The sequence below is a fragment of the Poecilia reticulata genome, linkage group LG20 (genome assembly GCF_000633615.1).
Source record: "Poecilia reticulata strain Guanapo linkage group LG20, Guppy_female_1.0+MT, whole genome shotgun sequence".
Lineage (NCBI taxonomy): Eukaryota > Metazoa > Chordata > Actinopteri > Cyprinodontiformes > Poeciliidae > Poecilia > Poecilia reticulata.
The window spans coordinates 15022085-15047419 of NC_024350.1; the positions used below are offsets into that span (position 1 = coordinate 15022085).

Consider the following 25335-nt stretch of genomic DNA (forward strand, 5'->3'; position numbering starts at 1 on the left):
GCTCCCAGTAGAGCGGGTATTATGTGAGCAAATTGGATGCTCAAACAGTCAGTCCGTGACCTTCCCTCATCCTGGATGTTGACCCCCGTATAAAGAGAGACATTACATCTCGTTACACAACAACACGGCCCCGGCGCCTTGCCGCAGATAAAGAAAAATGTCTCAATTAAATCTTCACCGGGGCCCCTCCATGGAAGAGTTATCGCCGCTCCGGCAGGGCTGATCGCTTACACTCACACATCCTCAAAAGTTATTTGACATAAATTGCAGGAGTCACATCATTTCCTGCCACAGTCTGAGCGGGATTTACGGCTGATCCCATTGACTGGGAGCTGAACCTTCAATAAACCTCCTCAGGAGACTCACCTTATCTCCTCTGCATCAGGGCCCCTTCTCCCCCCCTCGCTCTTCCCCTCGTGCAGATTAAACATGCAAATGCACGCAGGCGGGAGGGTGATACCGAAAACACGTTTATGCACAGAGCTTTCTGCATGCAAGTGGCCTGATATGGGGTGGAGGCACAAGGCTGATTGAGTTTTATCAGCAGCAGGGAAAGTGAGGAGGAGGCTCTGCATCGCTGTTTATCCGGAGATTCGGAGAGGAGGGAAATTATATGAAGGTTTTATTTGAAGGTAAGAGGCGAGGGCTGCATGTGCCTTGTGTGAACATCGCTGGAAATCTTTAAGAGAGAATGAAGGACTGAAACAATCAAAGTGCTGGGGAGAACATTAACCGCTGAAGCACTGTGATTGAGAACAAAGTCAGAAAATGGCTACAACTTGGCAATTCTTTTAATGGAGGTTGAAAACCTATAGCCAAGCATCGGCCGTCCAGTCATGAACAAGTCCTTCTTTATACGCGATGAGTTTGGTCTGGATGGCTCACTTTCTCCTCTGCCGTCTTTCTGTCTCTCTCTAGTGGTGGAGCGCAGGAAATAAATTTCAGAAAAGTGTTTATCGAGTACACTGGTTCATTTATGCTTCATGCTAATAAATACCTTCAGGATTCTGAAGGTATTATCACTGGCACTGCTGTGTGTAAAGTCTTCTAATACATTCATCTTTTATTGCATATACTGAACATTCACATTTATTTTGAATGTAAAACGTGGCCAAATTCTTACGTTTTTGGTTGAACTTCCCAATTAAACCTAAAGTTTTAGAAACAAAAACTCCCTTCTGGAAGTCCAGAGGCGTCAGAATTGAAACTAAACAAACATCCAGATGATGCGGAAACTAAGTAAAGGCCTTCTCCACATCTTGGCACAGGATTTCATTGGAGCCTCAGCATCAGCAGCATCAGTGGCTCCAGGGCTTCCAGCTGGACTTGGCGCCTACCTCTGCCTGCCTGCCTACCAGCACCTCGGCTGTGTGGTGTGTGTGTGTGGGGGGGGAGTGGTAGGCAGGCCACAGGATTGCCCCAAGGCACCGCAATTATGCACCAGCAAAGAAAACAGAATTTTCTCCCCTCTCTCTCTCTCTCTCTCGCTGCGTGGGGAACGCTCGCCACGCTCAGCAGTATGATTTGAGACGTAGAGGACGACCGGACGGCAGCGATGTGAGGTCAAAGTACGCCAGACAAACACAACAAAAGATCAACAGCGACAACAGAAATGAAAAGCCGGCACCGTTTCTCTTATTTCAATGTTTATCATCGTTCGCATTAACAGTGTACAGGAATCTACAGCTTTTAAAATCTGCACAGGTTATATTACATCTGCCAAGTTTGTACACAAGAGGTTACATTTTCGAGGGTTTTGTCAGAGGCTCTTTCTCGATATCACTGCTGAGGCAAATGACAAAAAAAAGAAAGAAAAAAAGAAATCTGAACAAGTTTCAAGTATTTTCTTTGCAAAATGAGCTGAAATACTAAAACCAAACATGCGACAAAGATTAACTGCAACGTGGACAAATAAAGAAGAGAGTAATACTGCTGACATATGCACGTCACGCTGACGTTAGTCTGCGAGGTGTTGTTGACCTACGATGACATCAAACAGAAAAAAAATATTGCTTTTCAAAAACATGGCCACCGCCAGTTTTGCTTTTCTCTGCCGTTTTTCTCAGTTTGAACCCAACCAAACGTGACGTCTCCGTACCATGAAAGACGGAAAGTGGCTCGCTCAGCACTGGATGTAATAACTGTTAATGACACAAGTCAGAATAATTAAACCTGAGGTGAAATTCAGGAGATTAAAAAGAAACATCAGCTGCTACGAGCTCTTGTCGTAATTTGTGACCTATAATAAAAGCCAGAATTATTAAAACTAAAAGTAAGATAACAAAAAAAAAAAAAAAAAAAAAAAAGATCCTTCATGTCAGGGAATGAGGCACCATTTACAAAATATACATCTCCTCCACAGCGTTTGTGTGAGTCCTTCGAATGTGAGAGTGTGCTCCAACTTGATTGCTGCTTTAAGGCTAAGCTGTCATGACAACACTGCGAAGAAATGGCAGAGGAATTCGAGGAAACGCGAGGGAATATTTACCAAGCAGGAGGCTTCATCATGCAGAGCTGTGGTGTTACCGACAGAAGATCACAGCCCAGGTTGACGTGAAGGGCGAGGCTGAGAGCAGAGGTAGCATCGTCAATGAAGGACCGCTAACAGAGGAGCTCACCTCAGAGAGGTTACCTGCAGGAGGTCACCTTGGATGGATTTAAGTTTTCTAAAGCAATCAAACACATTAAAAAGGGTGTAATGAGCGGCACCTAAACACATGAAATATCACCCAAAAGTTTAAATATTTCAGTAATTCAATTTAAAAAGTGAAGTACATTGTGTAGTATCTGGATTCGTCACACATTTTGATGACGACGGCTTACACGTAGTAAAAACCCAAAATTCAGTTTGTCTGACAATTTTTATAGCACGTAGGATCAATAAAGCATTAATTTCGATGCAGATATTAAATGCTACAACCTAAACCAGGCGAAGGCCCTCAGTCAAATGAAATAAAACTTGTCTAGAGCCACAAATATCAAATGAACTGTCGGGGGTGGGAAAAAAAGAATTTGACAAATACCTGCAATAGGAAAATGTGTTACTTTTATAAATATCAATATATATATTGATTTATATACTATTATAGATACGTTTTCTTCAGTGGGATGTTGATGTTTGTGAAAAAATTATGTAAAGCACAAAGTTTCTAACCACGTTTGTTTAAGTTGAAACAAACTTGTGCAGCTTAGCCTCATTCTGTAGTGGAAATTTAATGTGACTAATTATTACTTGAAAAAAAACCCAAAGAAGGACTGAAACCTGAATTCATTAGTTGAAACTTTACTGAGAGCCATGTAGAAGAGCCAAAGACCTAAATCGGTTGACCTAGCAGCTGTCCAGACAGACATCGACGTTCGCCACAAGCGTTCTAAATAAGCTGGTCTTCTACAGAGATCATGTTAATGGAAAGTTGAGAGGAAGGAAAACGTATGGTGGGAGACGTTGCAGGGATATCCACAGTCTGGAGAGGATTGTAAAGTAAAGCTCATTCCTTAGATTTGAAGAGTTACAAGGTCTGGACTGAAGTGGAGTCAGAATTTTACAGAGACGTATCCAGGACTTGAGCTACGACTGATAGTCGGTGATGTCACGTGCTGGTGTTGGTCCTCTGTTTCCTGAAGTCCAAAGTCAGCACAGACATCCACCAGAAATATTACAGCAGTTCATGCTTCCACTGCTTAGTTTTGTAACGTTAATTTCATTTTAAAGCAGAATTTTCATGCTGTAATTCACACAAGAACGAGCCATGACCAAACTGAGAGGCTGACATTTCCGTTTTAAAAGCTTTTTTTTAATCTTATGTAATATAATATTCCACAGAAGTGAATTTTGGGTTTTCATCAGCTGTAAGCCAGAGTCATCAAAGCTAACAGAAATAAACGTTTGAAATACAGCCGTGTGAAATGAAGCTTCACTTTTTAAAACTGAATTACTTCATTAAATTAACTCACAGACGACGTTTGGATGTATCTAGACGCCCTGCACCAATCAGTCAAAACACTCATATAAGCTGTGATTGAAAAATCACAATTCAGTCCAACGCGTGGGAGCTGGCGGCTAAATGAGCAGCGGTTTCTGCTGGTGTCTACTTTTTTTCCCCCTGTGAACTAACAGCGTTTGCTCAGAGCTCTCAAATCATTTGAGTAAAGCATGAATAAATAATTACAAACTAACTCTCAAAAACCACACAAATTATGTGTGGACGTAGGCAACGGGCGAGATTGGCACGTAGCATGCTGAACAGAACAAACAAAACGTGACTGAAAATGTGACAAATTTAAAGGACAAAGAATTAATGAAGAAACATTGGAATAGATGGAAGGAAATGAAGAACCGAACTCGCGCACAGAAAGAGATGAAACTGAACCTCCCATTGATGTACTAGTTCAACATAGCGTTACTCATTTCCAGGAAGCTATTTGGTTCTGTTGGATGCAGAGTCCTTTGGCTATGTCCTCTAGATATCTGCAGTTAGTTTATAGTTGTGAAAAGACAGCCTTGTTGTGGGATTTGTAGCCTAATATTTGCACATGTTAAAGTTATTGCATGTTCCAACTGGCAGTCCAGCACATGTGCTGTTGAGAGGGGGAACCTAAAACTAGTGACGCAGGGTGAAAACCGACACTGTGCCGAGAGTGACGCGCGGGGAAGCCGTCACCAGTAGAACGAGCGTGTCAGGAAGTTGGCGGCCGTGCTGAGCCAGCCCAGGCCGTCTGTGACCGAGCCCACCCGGGTGACGGCCTTGTCCTGCTCCTGCGATGGACTCTCGTCCTCGGGTAGGTAGTCTGGGATGTCCGTGTTCTCCTCCACCAGCACCGACGCGTCCTCCTGGAATGGTACCATCAGCTGCAGCAAAGACAGAGAGCGAAACGCGTGGATCGCGGAGAGTGATTTGTTTACGATAATCAACGCAATTTACCTGAAAATAATATCAGTTCAAGTAAACAGTTGACAGCTTAATAGGGTCACAGTGAAGCCAAGAGTCCTCAAGTGTATCTACAAGACATGACTTAGGTTTGACTGACCCCTGCTGGCCACACGATGAACTGTTACAAATGTTCCCTCTGTGTGTGTTTAAACTGCAGGAACCGGCGCCAAATCAGTTTACCAGAACATTATGTCATCACTTATAATTTTAATATCAGAGTGGACAATATTAATACCATAAAGGACTAATTATAGAACAGTTTGTTGCCTATTACACTGGATAGATAGAGTCTAACTGAAGTAGATAAGGAATTAATTAATTAATCAATCAGATGAAAAGTTAAATGAGCTTAATAATTTCCATTCTGATCATTAATATTGTTTTTGAAGTGCAATTTTGTTTACAAAAACATCAATTGATTTTATTTATGGTTTCGGTTATGTGTAGTTTTTATTTCCTTTATATTGATTGCTTTTGGCTGTTGCTTTTTAGTTTGGGTATTTAAATCTGCTGTTAAATGTTCTGTACAAAATGTAAGTTTACTTAGTCTTAGGGAGGGAGAACTTGCATTGTTATGCCATTATCAATATAATTCTTGAAAATGGTCTCAAAGCAATAATTCTGGTTAACTCAATAATTTATGGGACAATTTATCGTCCAGAAACATTTGTTAGAAGCCCACTGGTGAAACTAAGTCACAAAGCGGGGTGGACAAAGCAGGCCAAAACCCATTTTTAACCCTGATCCTCAGTTTTGTTCCTTTCCGCTGTGAAGTGTAGAATCAAGATGTTTATGTAAACAGAAAACTTCTCATATTGATGCAGCAAACAGAGGAAAACTACAACAGAAACCTCCTGAACGCAACTAAAAACCGTTTTTCCAGTTCGTGGAAATAAGATTCCTGTGCCGGAAAAGAAACTCAAGTGTGAAGGTTTTATTGTTGAGAGTGTGCAAAACATTTCCTAATGGACGAATGTTCGCAGAATTGTTTCTACCCAAAGTCTAATAGAGTCAACAGTTGAGATATTCTGTTTAAATAACACATTTATTTTTATTTTTTTTTGCAAACAACTTTTAAACTCTGTCACTGATGTTAAATCCCACAGAGCTGAGCCTCTCACTCATAAACCCACACTTGGGAATGTCGATCATCCCGGTTAATTTAAAATCAATTGTTTTGAGTTGGTTTTAAAACTGTTGTAATCGCTATAAAACAACCGCAGAATAATTTTTTATTTGTCTAATTTCACTTTTCTTTTTTTTTTGTCTCATCCTGAACTCTGATGTGATCACTAATCACCCCGAATGTGAAGCAGCGATCCTCTCGCTCTCCACAGTTTTGTGGTACAAATGCACACAACCACTGCAAAAAAAAGCAAAAAAAACCAAACAAACAAAAAAACTACAAAACATAATGACACATTCAGATTTTATCTAATTCCCATAAAACACAAAAAGCTCACAGTCTGAGGAAGAGATGTGACAAATCATGTCAGCATGAATATGTTCGAGCCAAGACCAGTGAACTACATCTCCTGTCCACAGACACACACACCACATCTAACACACTGACTTGTCATCTGACTTCCTCTGTGGGGGGGGACTTTATGTAAAGCAGTTTGAGTAAACAGTGCAACTTCCCAGCTGTCCTTACCTCTCCGCCGTCCTCTGTCTTCACCACCTGCTGAGCCTTCATTACTTTGGTGGAGTTAATTGCTGTTCCCAACGCCTGAAGAAGACATTCAACATCATAAAATTAATCTATCCAATGATATTACGCAGAGAATCAGTCCCCCCCCCTCACCCTCACCCCCACATAAATCGAGGGTAAACTTGAGTTGTTATCCGTTTCAAAAAGGGAATACCTCAGCTTTAAGGTCGGAACGGATGCGGACGACGCATCGCTTCACGGCCATCTGGAAGGTGAAGCTGATGACTCCTCGTATCTTCAGCAAAGCCTCCTCACACAGGCTCCTTCGAGTCTGACGAGAAAGAAAAGACGCAGATAAAGAGAAGGTTTCACATCCCGAAGGCAGACGAAACAATCATTTTGTTTGCACGAGCTGTTAAATGTGGAAACAGCTTTCAAACGCTGCACAAACATTGAGCGTGTAGAGGTTTTGAGCCTCTGCAGCGTTGTGTGTTAGTGCGGCCCACCGGAGGCCGTCTATCTGCGGTAATGCAATCTGGCTCGATGCGCGCTTCCTGCTGAGCAACATTCAGGTTCAATCTCAGCATCCTGCTGTTCAATGGCTGACATTTACAACCTGCGCCCTTAACCTTCTTATAAGCCGCGCAGACGCACCTAGAATGATGTGGCATATCTGTGAATATGACAGCAGCAAACATGTTGATCTGAAGGGGATATTTGCACGTCGACCGACACCGGGTGTGCGTGTGTCGATGTGACAGGGGCAGGGTAAAAGTCCCGACGTGTCATATGAACGCTTACAGAGTCGTCCAGTCCGTCGATGTGCAAAACTACAGTTTTAGCCCGCTTGTTGTTGGAGCCGAGGAAGAAGTGGGCTTTACGGCGGCAGGAGGCGGCGGCTGCCTCGGCCTGCTCGGCCTCTTCTTGACCGGCCGACTGCAGAATCTCATATATCTCAGACGCCAGCAGTTTGGTCTCCCCGGGCGACGTGCTCCTTCAAGGTCAGAGAGAACAAAAGAAACGCGATTAGAAACACAGTCGTGTGAAAATGAAGTGAAATGATCGGTGCTGATCAACTGAATGGAGGTGTGGATCTATAAATATAAGAGTCAGGCTAAGTTTTTTTTTTTTTTTTTTCAAAAATAAAAACAGAATGTTAGAGGAATACAGTCAAAGTGACATGAGAACAAAGTCTTAATATTAGCAGAATAAAGTTGTAATATTAGGAAAATGAATTTTATGAGAACTCCAACATGAAAAATAAGAAATTAATTATCCTGTTTAAAATGTTTTTTTTTCCTGCTTATATTATGACTATTCTCTTGTAATGAAACAAAAAAAATCTCATTGCCAAGTCCTAACTCTCTGCCATGCAACTCATGGAAGGGATGATTGAAATAAAAGTCACATTTTGAAAATATTTCCTGTCGTTTGTAATTTCATCTTTAGAAAATAAAGCGAGGAAAAAAAAAATCAATTAAAATTGGAAATTTAATCTGGTATTTAAAAAATGTGAGATTTTTAAGTCATACTGCCCAGCCCTCGTTTTTTAAACAAATCCAGATTACAAAATTCAACCAGGCATCAAAAATTGTAAGGCAAACATTTTATTAAGTTAATATTTGGTATTTTGCTGAACTTGTCCTTAATACATCCCATTAAATCCTGACTAAATAAAGGGACTGTCACCACAAACCCTTAAATAAAGCTGTTGTTATGTCTGGCACCTCAACAGACTACACTTCCATTTAACAACAAATGACTGGCCATCTTTATACTTTTTTTATTGGTTTTTAAGAATTTTAATTGAAAAATAATTAAATTCATCTCCACATCAGTTAAAAGTGAGAAACAAGTATGTCGACTGCGTGCGCAGGCAGCGTTTTACATTACTGCCACTCCGCAGTAATTCAGCTTTAATAACACTCAGCCTGAGATGACAAGTAAAAACCAACATTGTGTCCAGAAATATTGCAGAAACTGTCCAAGCAAAAGAAAAACAAAAACAAAAATTAAAAAAAAAATCTAAGGTTTATAAAACAAAGTGCACCATAAGCATGCATTTCTGACATGCTGCAGACAGACTTACTTCTGCATGACATTCTGCAAGCTCAGCATCATGCCCAGCTCGCTCTTCAGCTTCTCCCTGTTGGCCCGACATTCTGCCAGGTACCGCACAGCCTGCAAGGGAGAAGGGCAGCTTTTATCTGTCTACTGTTAAACGTCACAGAGAAGCGTTTTAAAAGAGGCGCCCGTGGTCAGCTGCACATGCATTACCAAAAACTCTTGACTTTGTGTTCGTAATTAATAGATCTCTTACATCAAACCAACTAAACGCGTAGCAGCAGTAACATGTGGTGCCGCGCCAAAGTGTTTCAGTGAATTAAAATGCGGGGATGAGACGAAGCCTGGACTGCATTTGCATCACAACAGGCAGCAGCACAAAAAAACGAGGCTGTTTTTGTGCCAGAAATAACTTTACAGCTGCAACTAAAATCTGCTTCTATCCAGTAAAGGTGGGAAGGAACAACAACACAAAAAAAACCCCACAAACACTTCAACAGCAAATGAATGAATACACTTTATTAATACCAGAGAGAAATTCACATATTTCAGAAACCACTAGAAAACATAGTTAGGACACAATTTTGTGTAACACCATTTATGTTGCTAGTTTATTAATATAAATCGGAACAATCCCCATCTTGATATAATGGTAGAAACAAAAAAAAACCAAAAAAAAAACTTTATAGGTTTCAGGTAATGCTTACCAACAGTGCAGAGTAGACAACCTGTGGGTTAGGGTGGTCGAAAAAAAGGATGAGCCCCGGCAGGCAACCCTGGTCCTCGACTATGGCTCTTCGATTCAGGGGGTCCGCAGCGAGATCTCTCAGCTGGTTTACCACAGTCAGTGCATCCACCTCCGCACTCATGGTGCCTCCGGCTTTGATGGCACGAGCATCAAACCAACCTGTTCTCTTTACTGGAACAAGAAAAATGCGGAAACATTTAATCCAACTTTCTGAAATTAAGGTGAACGGAAAATCATATTTTTCTTGTGCCAATTATCATGTTAGGAATTGTCAAAACTGAAGTCTTAAAAACAGGTGACTTTAGCCAAGTTAAAAGACCAATTGCGTGCAAAAAAAAGTAATATTAGAAACCCCATGGTAGAAGTTTTTTTTCTAAAAAATTATATAATTTTACAACAAACTTCAGCCCAGGTGTATTAATTTTCTACTAATTATTCAAATATTTCTACAACTTAGTTGGATTAAAACGGTGGTAACTTGAACATGATTTGGAATGCAATAAACTCTTCTTAATATTAAGGTCTCACAGTGGACAGTGATTATTAGAGCACAAACCAAACACTGAACCTAAAGGAATTATCTGTGGACCTTTAAGGGCCACTTACAAAAATGCATAAAACAGATGAAGGATTAGAACTAAGGCTAACAAACGCATGTGGTTTCCATTATTTGTAAAACGTTTGGAACCATTTCTACATCTGGATAAAGAGTACTGAAACCAAATACACGTCACTTCTAGAAACACGCCAAAGAAGAATTTAGATTGTGAAATGAAATAAATAAAAATATATTGCATAAAAATAAACCTATATGTAATTTATGTTAGCAAATATACATGAACACCAAGCTACTACAGCTACTCGTGCTTTATTCTACATGACTTACAATATACAATAATAATTCACTATTAGTTATATATGTTGTGTTATACTTTCATATTAAATTAAATTACACATTGAATTAGAGCCAAAACCACCTAAAATATGTTAATAAATATACTTAGTTTGTTGTTTAAAACCTACAGATAGGTGTCTGATAGGAATTCTATGAGCCCTAATCGTTGTGATATTACACCAGCTGACAGGTCATAGATTGATTTTATTGACACACACTAAAAATACCGCAGCTGTCATATGCAACAAAATATATTTTTGTATGTGGTTGGAGGAATATTTCAAAAATTAATCCTTTCACGACAGCACATTAAGGCTTACGTATTAAAGGGGTTATAACAATGAACGTAAAGGCTCGGGTTTTTTGTCCCCAGGCTCACCTTAAATCACGCCCTGCGGTACACAGCCGATTCAGCAGCGGCTAGGCTAAGCTAACAATCTGTATTCCAAAGCTAGCTTTATGTCAGTTGGTCATGAAAGTCCCAAGCCAAATCCGGATCGACTCAGCCACTACGAATACAAAATTGACACCCGAACCAATAGCTATGTTACGAAACTACCTAAAATAAATAGTAACAAAAACTATTTCACCACCCCTTGGCCTGTGTCCCCTTTCTTCCCCTGCGCTTCTTTAGCTAGCAGCTGTGCACAGTGTTTGGGTTTTGAAGCACACCGACAGGGTGCAGCTGTTTTGTTATCAAGGACATTCCAGTGCCGATGGGATATCAGTAATTTTAAGTGTCATTTTTCCACCGGGATGTGCGGGAATATAAAACAAACGTTGAAAGCTTCCCTGAAATCTGATTGGACGGGGAAACCTGAGCGACTGTACATGCCGTACTATACGTCATAGCGTTAGCCATATTGTGAGTGGCATTTTCAGTTTAGGAAAATGTTTTGCTAATATTTTGTGCGATTGATTTTTATATTTAGTCGCTTCTATATATAAAATAAAGCTGGAGATGCTCCATGAATCCAAACTTGTACGGCTGACCCGAAAGGAATATGTACCTTTTGAGCTAAGGCCAGAAAGTGATTGGTTTATAAGCAGCTTTTCATTTCAGCTGTCACTGATCATATATATATATATATATATATAAAAATCCGTGCTCTGTTATTATTTTGGATAAAGTCTCATCAACATCAATATTTCCACTAAATAAGAAGTAAAAAAAGAAAAAAAAAGTAATTTGATAAATGAAAAGCCTCTCAGACTCTGAGCCCGACAGCACCAAACTATTTTTTTTATATTAGACAATAATTTAATTTCACATAATTATTGCAGTAGAAGCCATTTGTTTGTTAAATACTTAATGAAACATATTTACCGTGTTTGGTGTTTGTTGTGAATGACGTATACTCACAAAGGACGAGACAATTTGTCCAAGTTTGTCGTTTATTGAACCTTCAGAAATTACAGCGGTTGTGAGAGCCACAGCAAAGGTAAACAAAGATAAAATAACCCGAACAGGTGATCAACTCAAAACCACTCGCACCTTTTCCGTCTCTCTTTGTCATTAAAGCACACCCGTTGCCATGGCAACCTCCTGCGCTCCACAAGCCGACCCGAGATTACGTTAAAAACATAACATTCAGTCCGTTATGATATTAGGTTTGCAAGCTTGATATTTATTTTTGCGATTATTAATAAGCCTCCATGAACACAGTGGTGGTTGATTAGTTCATTTTAAACTCATGCTCTGCTGGTTATTTTGGAACCGAAACGCACAGAATTGCGCAACACCTTGTTGAAACAATAATCACTGAGATTATTATTGTTGTTGGGTCATTTATTTGAACACGTTTTGTTAATTTTTTTGTTGTTGTTGTTCTTTAATAAAGTTACGAAAGTTTTAAGCGAGTCAGAGGAGAACGTACTGGTCTCATCATCTTGATGGCGTTCAGTTTGCCACCTATAATGCCGAGATCTACTCAAAACCTTCCGCAATCGACTGTTGCAGCCCTGCTCTAGTAAAGCACGAAGAGTTCAGAAACAATATGAAATGGGGAAGAAGTTATTTATTAACTGATTAAGTCATGTCTTAGATTGTTCTTGAAAAACTAATCACTCACGGCTGATTAGTGCGTGCACAGAGAACCCATTGATTTCTTTTTTTTTTTTACAGCTGACAGCCGCTCCTCTCTCTTGCCGGTTGCGTAACCCCGCTAAATCTTTTAGGGGTACGCAGTACCCTACTGTACCCCCCATACTTTCACCCCTGTGAGCCACACAATCTACAGTCACAAAGCTTAAACTAAAGAACCTAATGCCACACAAAATATGGAAGTAATTTAGTAATCTAGCCATCTCACGGTAAAGTAGTGGGATGGTCTATTACTGATTGGTGAAATGGTTAGTCACTCAACACAAACAACCAATCCGTGCTCTGTAAATCCAATAATCCAATTGGTTAAGAAAGCAATCCTAAAGTTCTTCCCACATTATTTATCCCTACATTCTCGGCGTCGTGTTTGGAAGGTGCGTGAACTAGCGATAGCGGCTTTCAGTAAGTTTAACTTTATACAGCTGATTTTCGGCTTTATATATAGCGGTAAAAATCAAGTGGTCAATAACACTTCCACATTTAACTTAATTAAGACTTAAGCTTAAATCTTGAGAAGCGTAAAGTTTGGATTAGCCAAGAACCGCTTCTATCGTTAGCATTAGTTAGCATTGTGACCCGCTAGTCGAAGGTCTGGGAAATTCAGCTAACTAAAGAATAATGTCATTAAAAGTATGGCTACCTGCTGTCGCCCCCTTTGAACTGAGACATTTCTGTTCATTTTAAAATGGCCAAATATCGAAACAAACGTCGGTGTTGGGTAACTTTCACGATGTAGCTTTGCCCTGCGTGTTTATTTCCACGGATAAAGACAAGGTTACATTGGGAAAATTTGATACGTTCTAAGAAATGAGAAAATTGAGAAACGAGCACAAGCATCGCTATCAGAAGTATGTTTGCTGTACTTTCTTTGTTGGATCCCCCTTTTTTTTCTTTTCACAGTTTTACGACTTGCACTACTTCTTGGAAGGATTCATAAAGAAATGCTTTTTTTTATTTATAAAACTTTAATGATAACATTGGAGGACAAAACCAACATCACAGCAAGGATTGGCATAGAGTATATTGCATAAAGCATTTTCAGTTAGTGTATTCTGTTTTTCTCTCTCTCTCTCTTCCAGATCCTCTTTTCAGGCTCTGTGGATCCTGCTGATCTGGAGACATGTGGCCTCTGTGTTTTTGAAACTGATCAACAGAAATGAGTAAAGAACACGCAAAGATTGAAATGGACCTGGTGGGTGACTTTATTTATTTATTTATTTATTTATTTATTTATTTATTTTAGCGCTGTACAGTATGTGAAATTGCAATATCAAGAGTCTCAGTTGCAGAGACCTGATCCCTGTAGCACAGGACAAAGATTTGGAAGCGAGATTAAATTCATATTATTTTTGTTAAAAAACTAAAACACTTGTTAAAAAAAAACCTGCGTATCAGAATACAATAGCAGAGTATATCCTTCAAATTTATTCAAAGAAGTTGCCTGCTTTTAACAGCATGGAAGAGATGCAATATTCAAGCTTTTGTTGCTTTTTTACACGAGTAATGACTTTACTGATCTTCTCCCCGCTAAAACTGAGATCTTCTGTGTTGTTGTCAATGTGTAGTCTAATGATTTGGTGACATGAAAGTATATCTAGAGGTGAACCAGTGCCAGTCAAAGTTTGATTTATACAGTGAATGGATATCAAAATCCACAGATATCAGGTGACAAAAACACATTTTGTACGACAATAAATTGTCCCAGACGTTATTGCGATAAATGATGACGTTGTTTCAAACCATTGTCATGTAATGGCGATGGCATAATGATGCAAGAACAAATTCTCAAATATCAATAAACTAATGAACATTTAACACTGGAACTGGAAGACATTTTAAACATCCAAAGTAACAGACAAAAATGGGCCAGTTCAGACCAAAATCACCAGACTGAAGACTTTTGTCATCCAGTGTTCGGTAGAAACAAAAAGAGAAAAACAGTAAATCATTCAAATGTAAATGATCATGCCGATAAATGATAATTGATCTATTGCGGCAAGCCTAATCATGCTTGTATTATTATTATTATTGTTGTTGTATTGGCTGATTTTGCAGACCTTATGGCCAGAGAAGGGGAAAGCTCATTAAGTGGTGATTGTGGATGAGAATAGTGGTGAGAAAAATTTGACGCCAACCAATACTGTGATTTTATTATATTGTTTTAGCAGCAGCTCTATGTTTTATTCATATCCAAACCAGGAACCGCCACCCTGTTTGTTCCAATGAACATATAAAGTGTCCTTTGATGTCAGATTGGTGGGAATAGTCATCTTGTGTCCCCTAAGTAATCAGGAGTCCCTGTCACAGACGTGTTGATGCTTGTATTTTATTTTCCCCTTGCAGGCTTTTGGTTCAGGGAAGCCTTATGGTTCTTCCAGGAGCTTGGTAAGGAGAATCGCGTCCAGTCTTCCCATTAAGCCATGCCCCCGGGTTCATTTTCAGGTAAGGTGCAACGGCCTTTTTATTTTTATACAAATCTTAACATTTCTGAGGGGATTTGAAGTTCTTTCGAGTTGTCAGTGGCGGCTTCAGCCGTGTTTTTCACCGTTTTTCCCATCCATTTCTCCAAACTAATGTCAAACCCATGTACCAGCAAAGCTCACACCCTCATCAGTGTTTGTTTGTTTTTTTCTTCTTCTTCTTTGGCTGTTTTTAACTAATGAACCATAAACAGAGAGCGTCACTGAACTCATGATCACACGTAATGAGAATGCTGACTGTTTGGATGCAAGACTTTGGAGATTTGATTGACATCTGATTTCCTTTCATTTCTGCTTCTTCCTCTTTTCAAAACTGTGCCTCTTTTTCTCCTTTCTGCAGCTGCCCTCCCTTTCTCTGAGGAATGCAGTCTGTCTGCTGTAGGTCAGTCTTGCTCTGCAACCGCCAACAACCTTGAGCTTATTGAAGACTTATTGAAGTGCAGACCTTCTTCTGCACTTTCTCTATTTAACCATAACTCGCATGTATGAGACTGAATAGCACACAAATGGACTAGGTTTTCTAATTATGGACTTCTGTATGGAATCCGTTGCACAGGTTTTTTTTTAGGGACACCAAAATAATGGAAGCTGAAAATAAATGTGTGAAACATGCCATATTAAGATTTTATTTATTTATTGAAAAGAAAGCAAAAAAAAAATAATTCCCAGTACTATATAATATCTAACAAATTCATTAAAGGTTGTGATTCTTATAAGATAAAATATGGAAAAGTTCAAGTGTTGTGAATACTTTTGATATTTGTGATTTAATCCCAGAAGCATGCTTTTAAAAATAAAGTTAAAGTTTCTCCTCTTGCTCATCACTGCTAATATTATATCTAATATAATGTTTGAAGCATTTGTGATTTTTTTAATTTTTTATTCTTGGGAGTGTGGTAGCATTTGGTGTGATTTTAATTCTTGCAGCCCAGGCCGTATTTGCTAAGCTCTGCTAACGTGTTTGTCCATGTCTGGTTGCTCTGATTTTAATAACACGGTGCAGTGGCATATAAATGCGTTGTATTTTCTAGCACATCACGCAATTTTGATGTGACAGGTTATTAAATTAGTGGCACTCTACGTAGACCTGCTTCATGAAAAGAGGCTGTGCATATTGGAGTCTGTTTTTAATTTCTGTTGTGAGGCTACAAGGCGTACCCTTTATCTAGTAATTGTTTAAGGTATGTCTTATAATCACTTTTTGAATTTAGAGTCTTTGTTTCTGTTTGCTCTAATCAGTTTTTACTGATTAGAGCAACACAGCGTCATCTTGCAGGCTCTTGATCGCCCCCTTCAGATATGCAGAGGTACTGCTTGCCTCACATTTTGCCATTCCAATGTGGCTTAATGATTCATTAACATGGTTAAATATAACATAACCAGAAAATACCTGTTCCTATGAGTGAAGAAATATACAAATGTATTGATTACACAGTGAAATGGTGATTTGGTTTGTTGCCTTTGTGCAGTGTTGGAGTTGCATTGCTTTTTTCCAAATACTTCATTTTGTTTTCATTTTTATACATGACTGTATGGATGGTCACTGCTGAGAAGTTTCCCCCCCCAGTGTTAAACGGCTTTCCTCATCCCTGCAGCTTTTCCCGTACACTGAGGAGGCTGGAGTTCTCATCAGAGCCAAGAGGCAGATCAACCCGGTCGCCTCCCTCGCCGACGTCGCCTGGATCGAAGGGGACGAAGAGCATGATGAAGGCTACTTTGGCAGATCCAGGTGAAAGCACTGAACAAAAAAGTCTTCCTATGTTTGCATATTTCCAGATACATGTAGGGGAAAGGTGGAAAAACGCTGGTCATTTTAGAAAATGCAGAGCACACCATCCCTGAAGTGGAACACGGTAGTGGCAGTGTCATGCTGTGCAGCTCTTGAGCAGGGACAGGGAAGCTTATTATTCGTGAAGACGGATGGAGATGAATGCAGGGCAGTCCTGCTAGAAGACTTCACGGTTGAAAAAGACTTGCTGTTGCAGTGAAAGTTTAATAAAGTGCATCCTAATTTGTGGCAAAATGTGAAAAAGCCGAAGGCGTGAAAAGAAGTTTGTGAAGCTCTGTATTAAAGCGTTGAAACTGCGGTCTGGTTGAAGCAGGCCAGGAGTCCCGCCGGGCTTCATGTTTCGGGCCCAGCAGCCTCATCCTCAGAGGAAGCCGGTCGCCCGCCGGCGCTCCCTGCCCACTCTGCACGAGGACACGCCTGACCCGCGTGGACCAACAGCCGCAAACGACGAGGCGATCCAGAAGATCAGCGCGCTGGAGACCGAACTTGCCAAACTCAGAGTGCAGATAGCGCAGATCGTCTTGGCTCAGGAAAGGACGGCGCAGTCGGGTAAAATGTTTATTTCTGGCCAATCTGATCGTTTGTCTTCTACTCTAATTCAGCGTTGTTTCCACTAGATGGCAGCAGACTTCTTCATGACTTAAAGCTTTTATTCTTAACTTCCCATTTCACTCCAGCTGTTGTTGCTGGGGCTCCTCCACCTTCTGGAAGCGTCCTCCCTCCTCCTCCTCCTCCTCCACCTCCACCACCTCCTCTTCCTCCTGCACCAGCACTACAGCGAACATTTTCAGCCATCGAGCTGATAAAAGAGAGAAGGGGGAAGAAGAAAGATGAGCAGACGCCTGCAGATTCAAAGCCAGCAGATATCCCCAGCATGCTGGACATCCTGAAGGACATAGACAAAGTTAAGCTGCGGTCGGTCAAAAGGTTCGTCTCACACCTTCAGGCTCAGTTTTGATGCACCGATTGTTTTATTCATTGATTCGGAATTTTTTTCTTTTTGTAACTTTTTTATAGTCGCTTAGAGAACGTTAAAGACAAAACGAAGTCCAACGAGCCGGCCGACCCTGCGGATCTCATCGCCGAAGCTCTCAAACACAAGTTCGCCCATCGGTTTCGAAAAAACAGCGGACAAGAAGGAAGCGACATAGAAGATGTGAAGGTCGCCGACCCAGAAGACAAACCTCAAAGTGAAGCCCCTCTGGTGAGACGGATACATTTATCCATCAGATTTCCAAGAGGATTAGCGCCATTGGGAAGAAAAGAAATAAGGAAATATTCTGACTTTTATTCACAGAATTGGCTTCTTTTTTAAAAAATTAAACTCAGATGGCCCTAATCCTCTTCTGTGTGAAGGTGAACATTTTGAAGCTTTGTAGATGAGCAGAGTCCTGACCTGTCTTGTCTCCTCATCAGTTTGGGCAGCACATGCTGAAACCAACTGGAAGGAAAAAGCTGCTTTGACCAGAGGAGCCTGAACTGCTCATCCAGAGAATCTGTAGCTTCTCTCTGCTGACCTGGCTGGACCCATTTTTAATCATCTCAGTCCAAAGTTATGGATTGTTCTTTTGTTGCTGCTGTTGCACTTTTATAACTTATATCAGCTTTATATTTTAAACCATGGTTGTCATGTGACCACAAACACTAGACAATTATTATTATTATTAACCTTATTTTGTAATTATTTGTTTTAACTTGTTGCACATGGTAGAGAAGCTGGAAAAGCTCATTTAACATGGAAGGGAGAAAAAAAAGCACTTTCAGACGTTTGGTGCAGTATTGTTGAAGAACATGTGTAAATTGTAGTTTAATTTGAGTGGGTGGAGGTTATTTATATTGCAGTTCAGGTAGGTGCTGCAGTTTGTTTTTAGCAGTGAATGATGTGACGGATTCGTCCGTCGTTCGTTTCAAAGTACACGACCAAACGTGGATGGACATTTGAAAGAATTTCGTCTTCCATCAGGTTCACCAGTTCCAGTAAAATGTGTTTTTAGTTAGTAGAATTTTGTTTTATTGTCTTCTAAAAGCCAAAGACATTCCACTGATGTCCTGCAGGATTCTGCATTGTGTTCCCGTTTTTATTAAACTGTACGGAAAGTTAATGTCTCTTTAAAATTGCTGCAGTGTTCAGTAATGGTTATGCGTTCAAGAAAACAATCTTATGTTATGATTCCTGCGGTTTAAGCTGATGTTTTCGAGCCATCATAAGTCTCATCATTTCACTTCACAGCTGCTTATTTATAAGGGAAGGTGGACAAGTTGTCAGTAATGTTTTTATTGTTGGTTTTGCAGAAGAGTTCTCTAAGAAACTGTAAATCATTTTAATAAAAGTTGGTCTCGACTTTTTGGTGTTGATTCAACATTCTTTGCAAATGTTTGACCGAGAAATTAATTCCATTGAATGGTTTCTAACGGGATTAATGAATAATTAACATTTTTAATATTTTCTGTGTAGATAATTTCACATACGGGGGGTCTTGAAAAAGCTACCCTTGTATTTTTACTGTTTACAACATCAATTTGATGCATTTTAATAGGATTTCAAAGCTGCAATTTAAGTTTGTAGAAGTGATCAGGGAAATTAACTATGGAGAAAACTGGCCCATTGGATTCCCTCACTTCATCCAATCTGGCTGAGCTTCAACAATTTGTACAAATGCACCTAGATGTGGCAGTTACATGGCAAAATAAGTACTTATTTTACAACTAAGTTGAACATAAGTGTGAAAAGCTGTGCCAATAAAAATGGAGAAATGTTCCATCAGAACCATGAAGCACATCATGAAAACTGTCCACAGGACTCATGTAGTTTGGAGGTTTACATTAATTACATTTCATTTTAACCATTTTTGTCAAGGTGCGATCACAAAGTATATTTTAAAGCCGAAAGCAGGTTGCCAAGGTCATCATCTGTAAGAACACTTGTGTTTATTAAACTTAGTAAAATATCTTTGCTCACTCAACTCCCCCTGGTTTGGAAGAAGCTGCAGAATGACTGAAAAATGAGAGAATGAATGCTTCTAAAACAAAACTAAATCCTTGAGGCTAATTCCATAACATTAAAATAATTTAGACTGCTTGCAATCTTAAATCAAATTTTGATCCATTTTGTTTATGGTTTGATTGTGTAACTTTGTAACTGATACCTGCGTGTCTTTCTTGGCCAAATTTCCCTCGGAAAGGGAGTTTTCTAGTCTGGGATCTTGCTGCATAAATAAAGGTTACATAAAAACAGCTTAAAACGTCAGTAAGGGAGGACAAAAAACAAAGTTTGTTTTAAAAAAAAAAAGTTGGAGGGGTCTCCAAGAACCTCTGAGGCAGAAGTATTCAACTGAATACCCATGGAAAATTCATCAACAGGATTTATTATTCAAATCGTAACTGCAACAGGCATGTATCAAAAAGGTCAATACAGCAAAGCCTTTACAAAAATCTGGCTCGACACTGAAGTCTTCCCAAAAATGGCTGTCGCAACAAATTGTAAACAGTTGTATCAACAGTCTTACAGCACTTTACAGCAAAATACAAATCAGCTAAAGTAAGAAAAGCACCTGTTATCGTTCCAAACGTTTCAACACAAACACAACCTGTGCCACTGTACAGAATCAAAATGGACAAACCCAAACAAACAAAAAAAAAAAAAAGGAATGGAATGTTTTTGATTCACTCAACTGGTTCTGTATCCGTACAAAAAGGAAGAGGGGGGGAAAAAAAGAGAAAAAGCTGGAGTTATTCCTCACAACAGGAAAAAGAAAAGGCAAAAGGGGGTCAGACAGTGCATTCACAAACAAGCACACCATGCACTTGATGGGAACAGGAGTTGGTTTGGTCACTTAGCATAGTTTGTGCATAGTTATAAGGCATCAGTCGAGCAGTCCGTTAGGTTTCATGTGGCCGTGAGAGACATTCTGCGCCGAGGGAGTCTCCTTCGGTTTATCCAAACCAACAGGGGAAAGAAGAAAAAGAAACAACAACCCTGCATCGTCTGTAGCCGCCTCCGTCTCCCCCCCCCCCTCATTCGCTGGATAACATAAAAGACTGGTAAAAACCCTGAGCGAGTGGAGTTGCATGGAGTGGCGATCCAGGTGAGATCTGGGAGAGTCTGAGCCCTCTCCTGTAGGCAGGGGGGGGGAGGGGAGGGGGGAGAGCGGGGCCATGCAGAAACACGGTCGGTGCCTCACCTTCACCAGGAGAGGGTCAGGGAGACGACGTGCAGGAACACACGCTAGCACAGGTGGAGTTAATATGGCATCTGGTTTGTTTTGAATAAAGTTCAGCTCATGGCTTCAACAGTGGGACGACAGTTCAATCGAGTGGTTCGCTTCATTTCGTATGCCTGTGCTTCGAAGGCAAACTGTGGAGCCGACGGGAGTCGCTTCAGTTCAAAAGGAAAAAAAAAAAAAAAAAAAAGTACAACAAACATGGAGATGCGTAAACAGTCTTCTCAGAGGCAGCAGAAGGACTGGGCTTGTCACATTTCTTTTTTTTTCTCTCTCCCTCTTTTTTTGTACATAAGGAAGAATCTTCAGTACAAATGCAACACGGCAAACTGAAAAAGTCTCAGGAGGGTCTCCGAACACTCCAGTTGTCCGTCAAAATTTGTATTTTTTTCAATTTTATTTTTGTTTTCAAATGGCACTTCAAAAATACCAAAAAAAAAAAGAAAAAAGAAATGAAGTTTTCAGTTTATACTGCTTTCACCTCAACGTTCCACGATAACAAAAAACAAGAGGCATATTTAGTCGTTAATGCCTCAAAAATACAGTCCTCAAATAAATAAAACAAAGCAAACAAGAGAAAATACAGCAGTTGCCAAATGAGGTATCTATGTATTGCTCTATGCCAAAAAAAATTTTTTTTTTCATTAAATAAATTAAATAAAAAGAAAAGGAAAAAAAAAAAAATCAGTGGTTTATTGTGATGGGAGGCCAAAGCAACAACATATCAACAAGGTGTTCAAATTAGGCCGGGCCAGCGGTGGGAGCTCCACTTGCCCTCAGTGTGTGGATGAGGCCCCCTGGGGTCAGGAGGTCGAAGTGAAAGGGCGAACAAGGAGTGTCAGGATTCTCCGCTTCCCTGAGGTATTTCTTTGGAGCGGCTTCCTCCTGCGTCGGCGCCGGCCGCGCTCGGCTCCGTCTCCTCGGAGACGGCGGCTTGCTCCGGCTGCAGGCCGCCCCAGCTGGCCTTGTTCAGCCCCATGTGACCCAGCATGGTCTGAGACAGGCGCGTGTCCGAGAACCGGGCCCACTCTCCGAACAGCGGCTCTGCCACGTACGTCATGAAGCCTGGAGGCGACAGATCAGCAGAGGCTTTAGCTAGGACGTTTACGGACCCCCCCATTTATACGCACTCATCATCAGAACGGACATTACGGATGCATTTGACTTCTCGCCTCGTGACAGCTGGATGGATTTGAGCAGGTCCTTATTTTATGGGTGAATTATTTTAAATTTACTGCGGATTTTCTCTCATCAACACAAGCATGTAAATGATATGCTTCCAATGTTTCAGTTAGACAGCTCAGACATAAAGATGCTGACACATTCAGTTAGAATTATGCTAGAAGTTTGTAAGCTTCCCTGCAACTTGCTGAGGTACATTTGCCAAATATCCGTAGGGACGGATGCAAATCTTTGAGTCTGTTATGATATTGACTACACATCGATAAGAGAAAATTCACAAATTCAAATTTTGAGAAAGAATCTATTCAAAATGAATCATTAAAATCCCCATATTAATATGACATGCTGGTGGAGCATCGGCTGGGATAATGCTGCCAACTAATAAACGTTTTCCCTCTCCTGACAATAACTTTCTGTAAAGAGCCTTAAAATGACATTTGTTGTCAACTGACGTGACATAAATAAACTTAACTGAATTAAACATCACTCGTATCCACCACCCTTACCTATCTGGATGTTGCCGACGGTGTTCGTCTCTCTGTCGCAGAGCGGGCTGACTTGAAGTTTGTGTTTCTTCTCGATGTCTCCTGCACGAGTCAAGCAACAAGTCAAAAGTCAAACCATTTGCGTGCAAACAGTTTCAGAGTTAGAACAAAGTAAAGCTAAAAGCACAGAGCTAAAGTGGCCAAACACAACGCATGCCATGCAACAGATACCCTGTTCAAAGAACTCCTCCGTCACTTTCTCGCTCCACTGCTTGCTCAGCTCCCAGGGCCTGCAGGGGTTACAGATGTCTGCACACTTCAGAGCCATCTGCACAGGAGACGGAGAGAAAAACGGGATAAGAACTCGGCCGTCTGCCGACAGGCTGAGGTCCGACAGTGGAGACCGCGTGTGTTGTGTGCATGCGTGTATCCAACCTGCAGGACAAAGTGACGATGGCTAGCGTTGCTCAAGCACAGGCTCTCCTGGTCCAGGTGGGTGCGAAACCTGGACAGGTAATCGTTCTGTCTGCTGATGTCCGTAGCCAGGATTAAAGAGCCCAGTTCCCTCTCCATGTTCATGCTGTGGTTAAAGAGACAAACGCGCGATCAGACTCGTCTTAGCGCTACAGCCGAGAGGCCTGAGTATTTGTTGCCCAGGTTACCTGTCCTCAGGCGGCAGGTGAGAGAACAGTCCGGTCTCTCTGAGGAGACCCACTGCTGACTTCCAGTGGTGGTTTTCCAGAACCGAGGTATTCTGTTTAATCAAAAAAAAAAAAAAAAAAAAAAAAAAGGAAAGTTGCAACCATTTCAGTTCTGATTTCCTGAACTAAGGCGGGTTAGTTTGTAACGTTTACGGCATCTTACTCTATAGAGTGTGGCTAAATAGTGGTCAGTCTTGATGAGGAAGGGCTGGTTGACCCCAGGATGGTCCAGGTCGTGTGTGGCGGCCGCAAGAAGTCCCAGCAGGATGTCGTATGACGTTAGAGACTTCGACAGCTGACGGGACAACGGTAACACAGGCATCTTTGTTTTGGCGTTTTCCGTAGCAAATAAAACGTGAAAGGCTTCGGCTGCTCGTCTCACCATGGGCTCCTGCAGGTAGCAGTACATGGCTTGTGTCACGTCTGCAGCATGAACAGAGTTGTGATATGGGTTGTCGTTGTGGTAGTCTTCCTGCACCAGGACCAGGAACCTCCAAAGCTTGACCATGTCCAGCTGGAAGAGGTCCACCAGGCCGTACTGGTTGAGCAGGTGCAGGGTCAGGGTGATCAGGCTGTTTCCTGTGCAGGAAGAGTCGCACTGTTAGCTTCTGGTTTTTGTGAGCACTTCAGTCTTTATTTGATTAACTGCTAGCTTTAATGTGTCTGCTAAGTAATTGGATCTCTGCATCTCCTCCAGAGTAACCACGGGCCTGTTGGCTGCTTCTCTTATTAATCCCGTCCCTGCCGAATCTGTCAGCTGAATTCCTTGGTCTTCATGATGCCGTTTGTTCACTAATATTCTTTAAGAAAACCTCTCAGACATTCACAGAACACCTGGATTCATACCGAGATTAAATTAAACGCAGTTGGAGTTTGTTTTCTCATTAGGCGACTTCTGTATGCGACACCCTTCTAATATGAAAACCATACATTTTATTGCCATTTCAAAATTATGCACTACTTTGTGTTGACCTGTCACGTTACATCCCAATAAAAACCCATCCTGCACATTATATATTATCTAGTGATTTCATTTGCGACTAGAAACTGACTGTTTATTCACTTGGGCTGATTTAATCACTCAAAGAAAGTTTACTTTAATCTACTGCTGGAAGATTACCTCTAACAAAGTTATCTGGACTAAAATAAACAACGACATGAACAAAGGAGAGATTGGATTGTTTTACAAATCTTCAAAAAAAAAAAAATTCAAAAGTTCCTGTCATAAAAATATAGCCCACAAATTATTGCTGTTAAAATTATTCTTACAATGTTAACTACAGTAAACTTTTTATCTTTTCTGGGGACATATCTCTAAATTACCTGCACACATTTGAAAGAACTGCACGTCACTGTATTTTCGGAGATGGTTTAGCAAAGTGTGAAATTTTCAGAAAAGACCAAAAAGCAAAAAGCTGTTTTGCTTAAGCCATGTAAACCTTTGCTTTAAGACCAGTGTCTAACAAATTACCTTAAAAACATTTTTTTAAATGTTTTTTATGTTCAATCTAGGACTTTAATCATATATGGAGGTTAATTTTAAAACAAGATTAATTGATAAACACAATGTCCACTAGATGGCAGCATTGGAAGTGGTTCGGGTGTAAAGCCGAGGAGTCTGTGCAGAACTTTAAGCACCAGCGCATCTTAAACAGCCTCTTTATTTTTATGCAACCTCACATCTTCTACTCACCATTTGTCAGCTTGTCAAAGAGGAAAATGTCAAAATTCCAGTTGCCAACTTTTTCCAACATGCACTGAAAGACGAGGAAGAGAAGGCATAACGTTAAAGATGCTGGGGGGAGAAAAAAAATACTTCTTTACGTTGTATTTAGTTATTCTGCTGAACGGTGGGCATCGTACTCTAGCCTGTCCGCTGTAGTCTTCGTCGAGGATGTGGAGGGGGATCTGCTGGGGGATTCCGCGCAGCAGGCGGGACGAGTGCAGGTATCGCTGGAAGCTGAGCAGCCTGTGGACCCTCTTTTCAGTACCAGAGTCAGCCGGCGAGGATCCGCAGCTCAGCCGCGCTGCACACAGAAATATTATTCAAACGATGCAACATATGAATGAAACTGTTGGTGTGTT

The 25335-nt window shown here is 40.7% G+C and overlaps 3 protein-coding genes across 9 annotated transcripts in view; 1 reads left to right on the top strand and 2 right to left on the bottom strand.

Annotated features, from left to right (window-relative positions):
• Positions 1-1629: 1629 nt before the first annotated feature.
• armc1 (armadillo repeat containing 1) lies at positions 1630-10962 on the bottom strand. Its single transcript, XM_008396263.2, has 7 exons — positions 10669-10962; positions 9354-9565; positions 8672-8763; positions 7384-7576; positions 6797-6913; positions 6586-6660; positions 1630-4849 (listed from the first exon to the last, which is right to left on the bottom strand). Exons 2-7 carry the CDS (start codon positions 9513-9515, stop codon positions 4658-4660), a joined length of 831 nt encoding a protein of 276 aa, XP_008394485.1. The 5' UTR covers positions 9516-9565; positions 10669-10962; the 3' UTR covers positions 1630-4657.
• Positions 10963-12715: 1753 nt separating this feature from the next.
• On the top strand, positions 12716-19003 carry mtfr1 (mitochondrial fission regulator 1). 3 transcript variants are annotated; one of them, XM_017301974.1, is made up of 8 exons: positions 12716-12767; positions 13473-13585; positions 14737-14835; positions 16469-16602; positions 16973-17211; positions 17340-17589; positions 17680-17866; positions 18079-19003. In XM_017301974.1, the coding sequence occupies exons 2-8, from the start codon at positions 13550-13552 to the stop codon at positions 18124-18126; spliced, it is 993 nt and encodes a 330-aa protein (XP_017157463.1). In that variant the 5' UTR covers positions 12716-12767; positions 13473-13549; the 3' UTR covers positions 18127-19003. The 3 variants fall into 3 exon arrangements, with proteins under 3 accessions (XP_017157463.1, XP_008394483.1, XP_008394484.1); XM_008396261.1 differs by having other exon boundaries at positions 12748-12795; XM_008396262.1 differs by having other exon boundaries at positions 12748-12795; positions 16976-17211.
• Positions 19004-20006: 1003 nt separating this feature from the next.
• pde7a (phosphodiesterase 7A) overlaps positions 20007-25335 on the bottom strand; it is a 30600-nt gene continuing 25271 nt past the window's right edge. For all 5 annotated transcript variants that reach the window (XM_008396257.2, XM_008396256.2, XM_008396259.2 and 2 more), the window contains 9 exons: positions 25114-25277; positions 24944-25007; positions 23633-23829; positions 23414-23545; positions 23212-23303; positions 22985-23129; positions 22781-22877; positions 22571-22651; positions 20007-21947 (listed from right to left, as the gene is read on the bottom strand). In XM_008396257.2, the coding sequence (XP_008394479.1) occupies positions 21721-21947; positions 22571-22651; positions 22781-22877; positions 22985-23129; positions 23212-23303; positions 23414-23545; positions 23633-23829; positions 24944-25007; positions 25114-25277 (1199 nt within the window). In that variant the 3' untranslated portion in view covers positions 20007-21720. The remainder of the gene's footprint in view (positions 21948-22570; positions 22652-22780; positions 22878-22984; positions 23130-23211; positions 23304-23413; positions 23546-23632; positions 23830-24943; positions 25008-25113; positions 25278-25335) is intronic.

Excerpts from the sequence above, each read along its gene's own strand:
- mtfr1 (XM_017301974.1), top strand. The coding sequence starts at position 13,550 with ATGAGTAAAGAACACGCAAAGATTGAAATGGACCTG. Across the intron at positions 14,836-16,468 it reads GCCCCCGGGTTCATTTTCAG|CTTTTCCCGTACACTGAGGA; the intron begins GTAAGGTGCAAC and ends TCATCCCTGCAG. Across the intron at positions 17,867-18,078 it reads CTCAAAGTGAAGCCCCTCTG|TTTGGGCAGCACATGCTGAA; the intron begins GTGAGACGGATA and ends TCTCCTCATCAG.
- armc1 (XM_008396263.2), bottom strand. The coding sequence starts at position 9,515 with ATGAGTGCGGAGGTGGATGCACTGACTGTGGTAAACCAGCTGAGAGAT. Across the intron at positions 7,577-8,671 it reads TTGCAGAATGTCATGCAGAA|GAGCACGTCGCCCGGGGAGA; the intron begins GTAAGTCTGTCT and ends CTGACCTTGAAG. Across the intron at positions 4,850-6,585 it reads AGACAGAGGACGGCGGAGAG|CTGATGGTACCATTCCAGGA; the intron begins GTAAGGACAGCT and ends TCTTTGCTGCAG.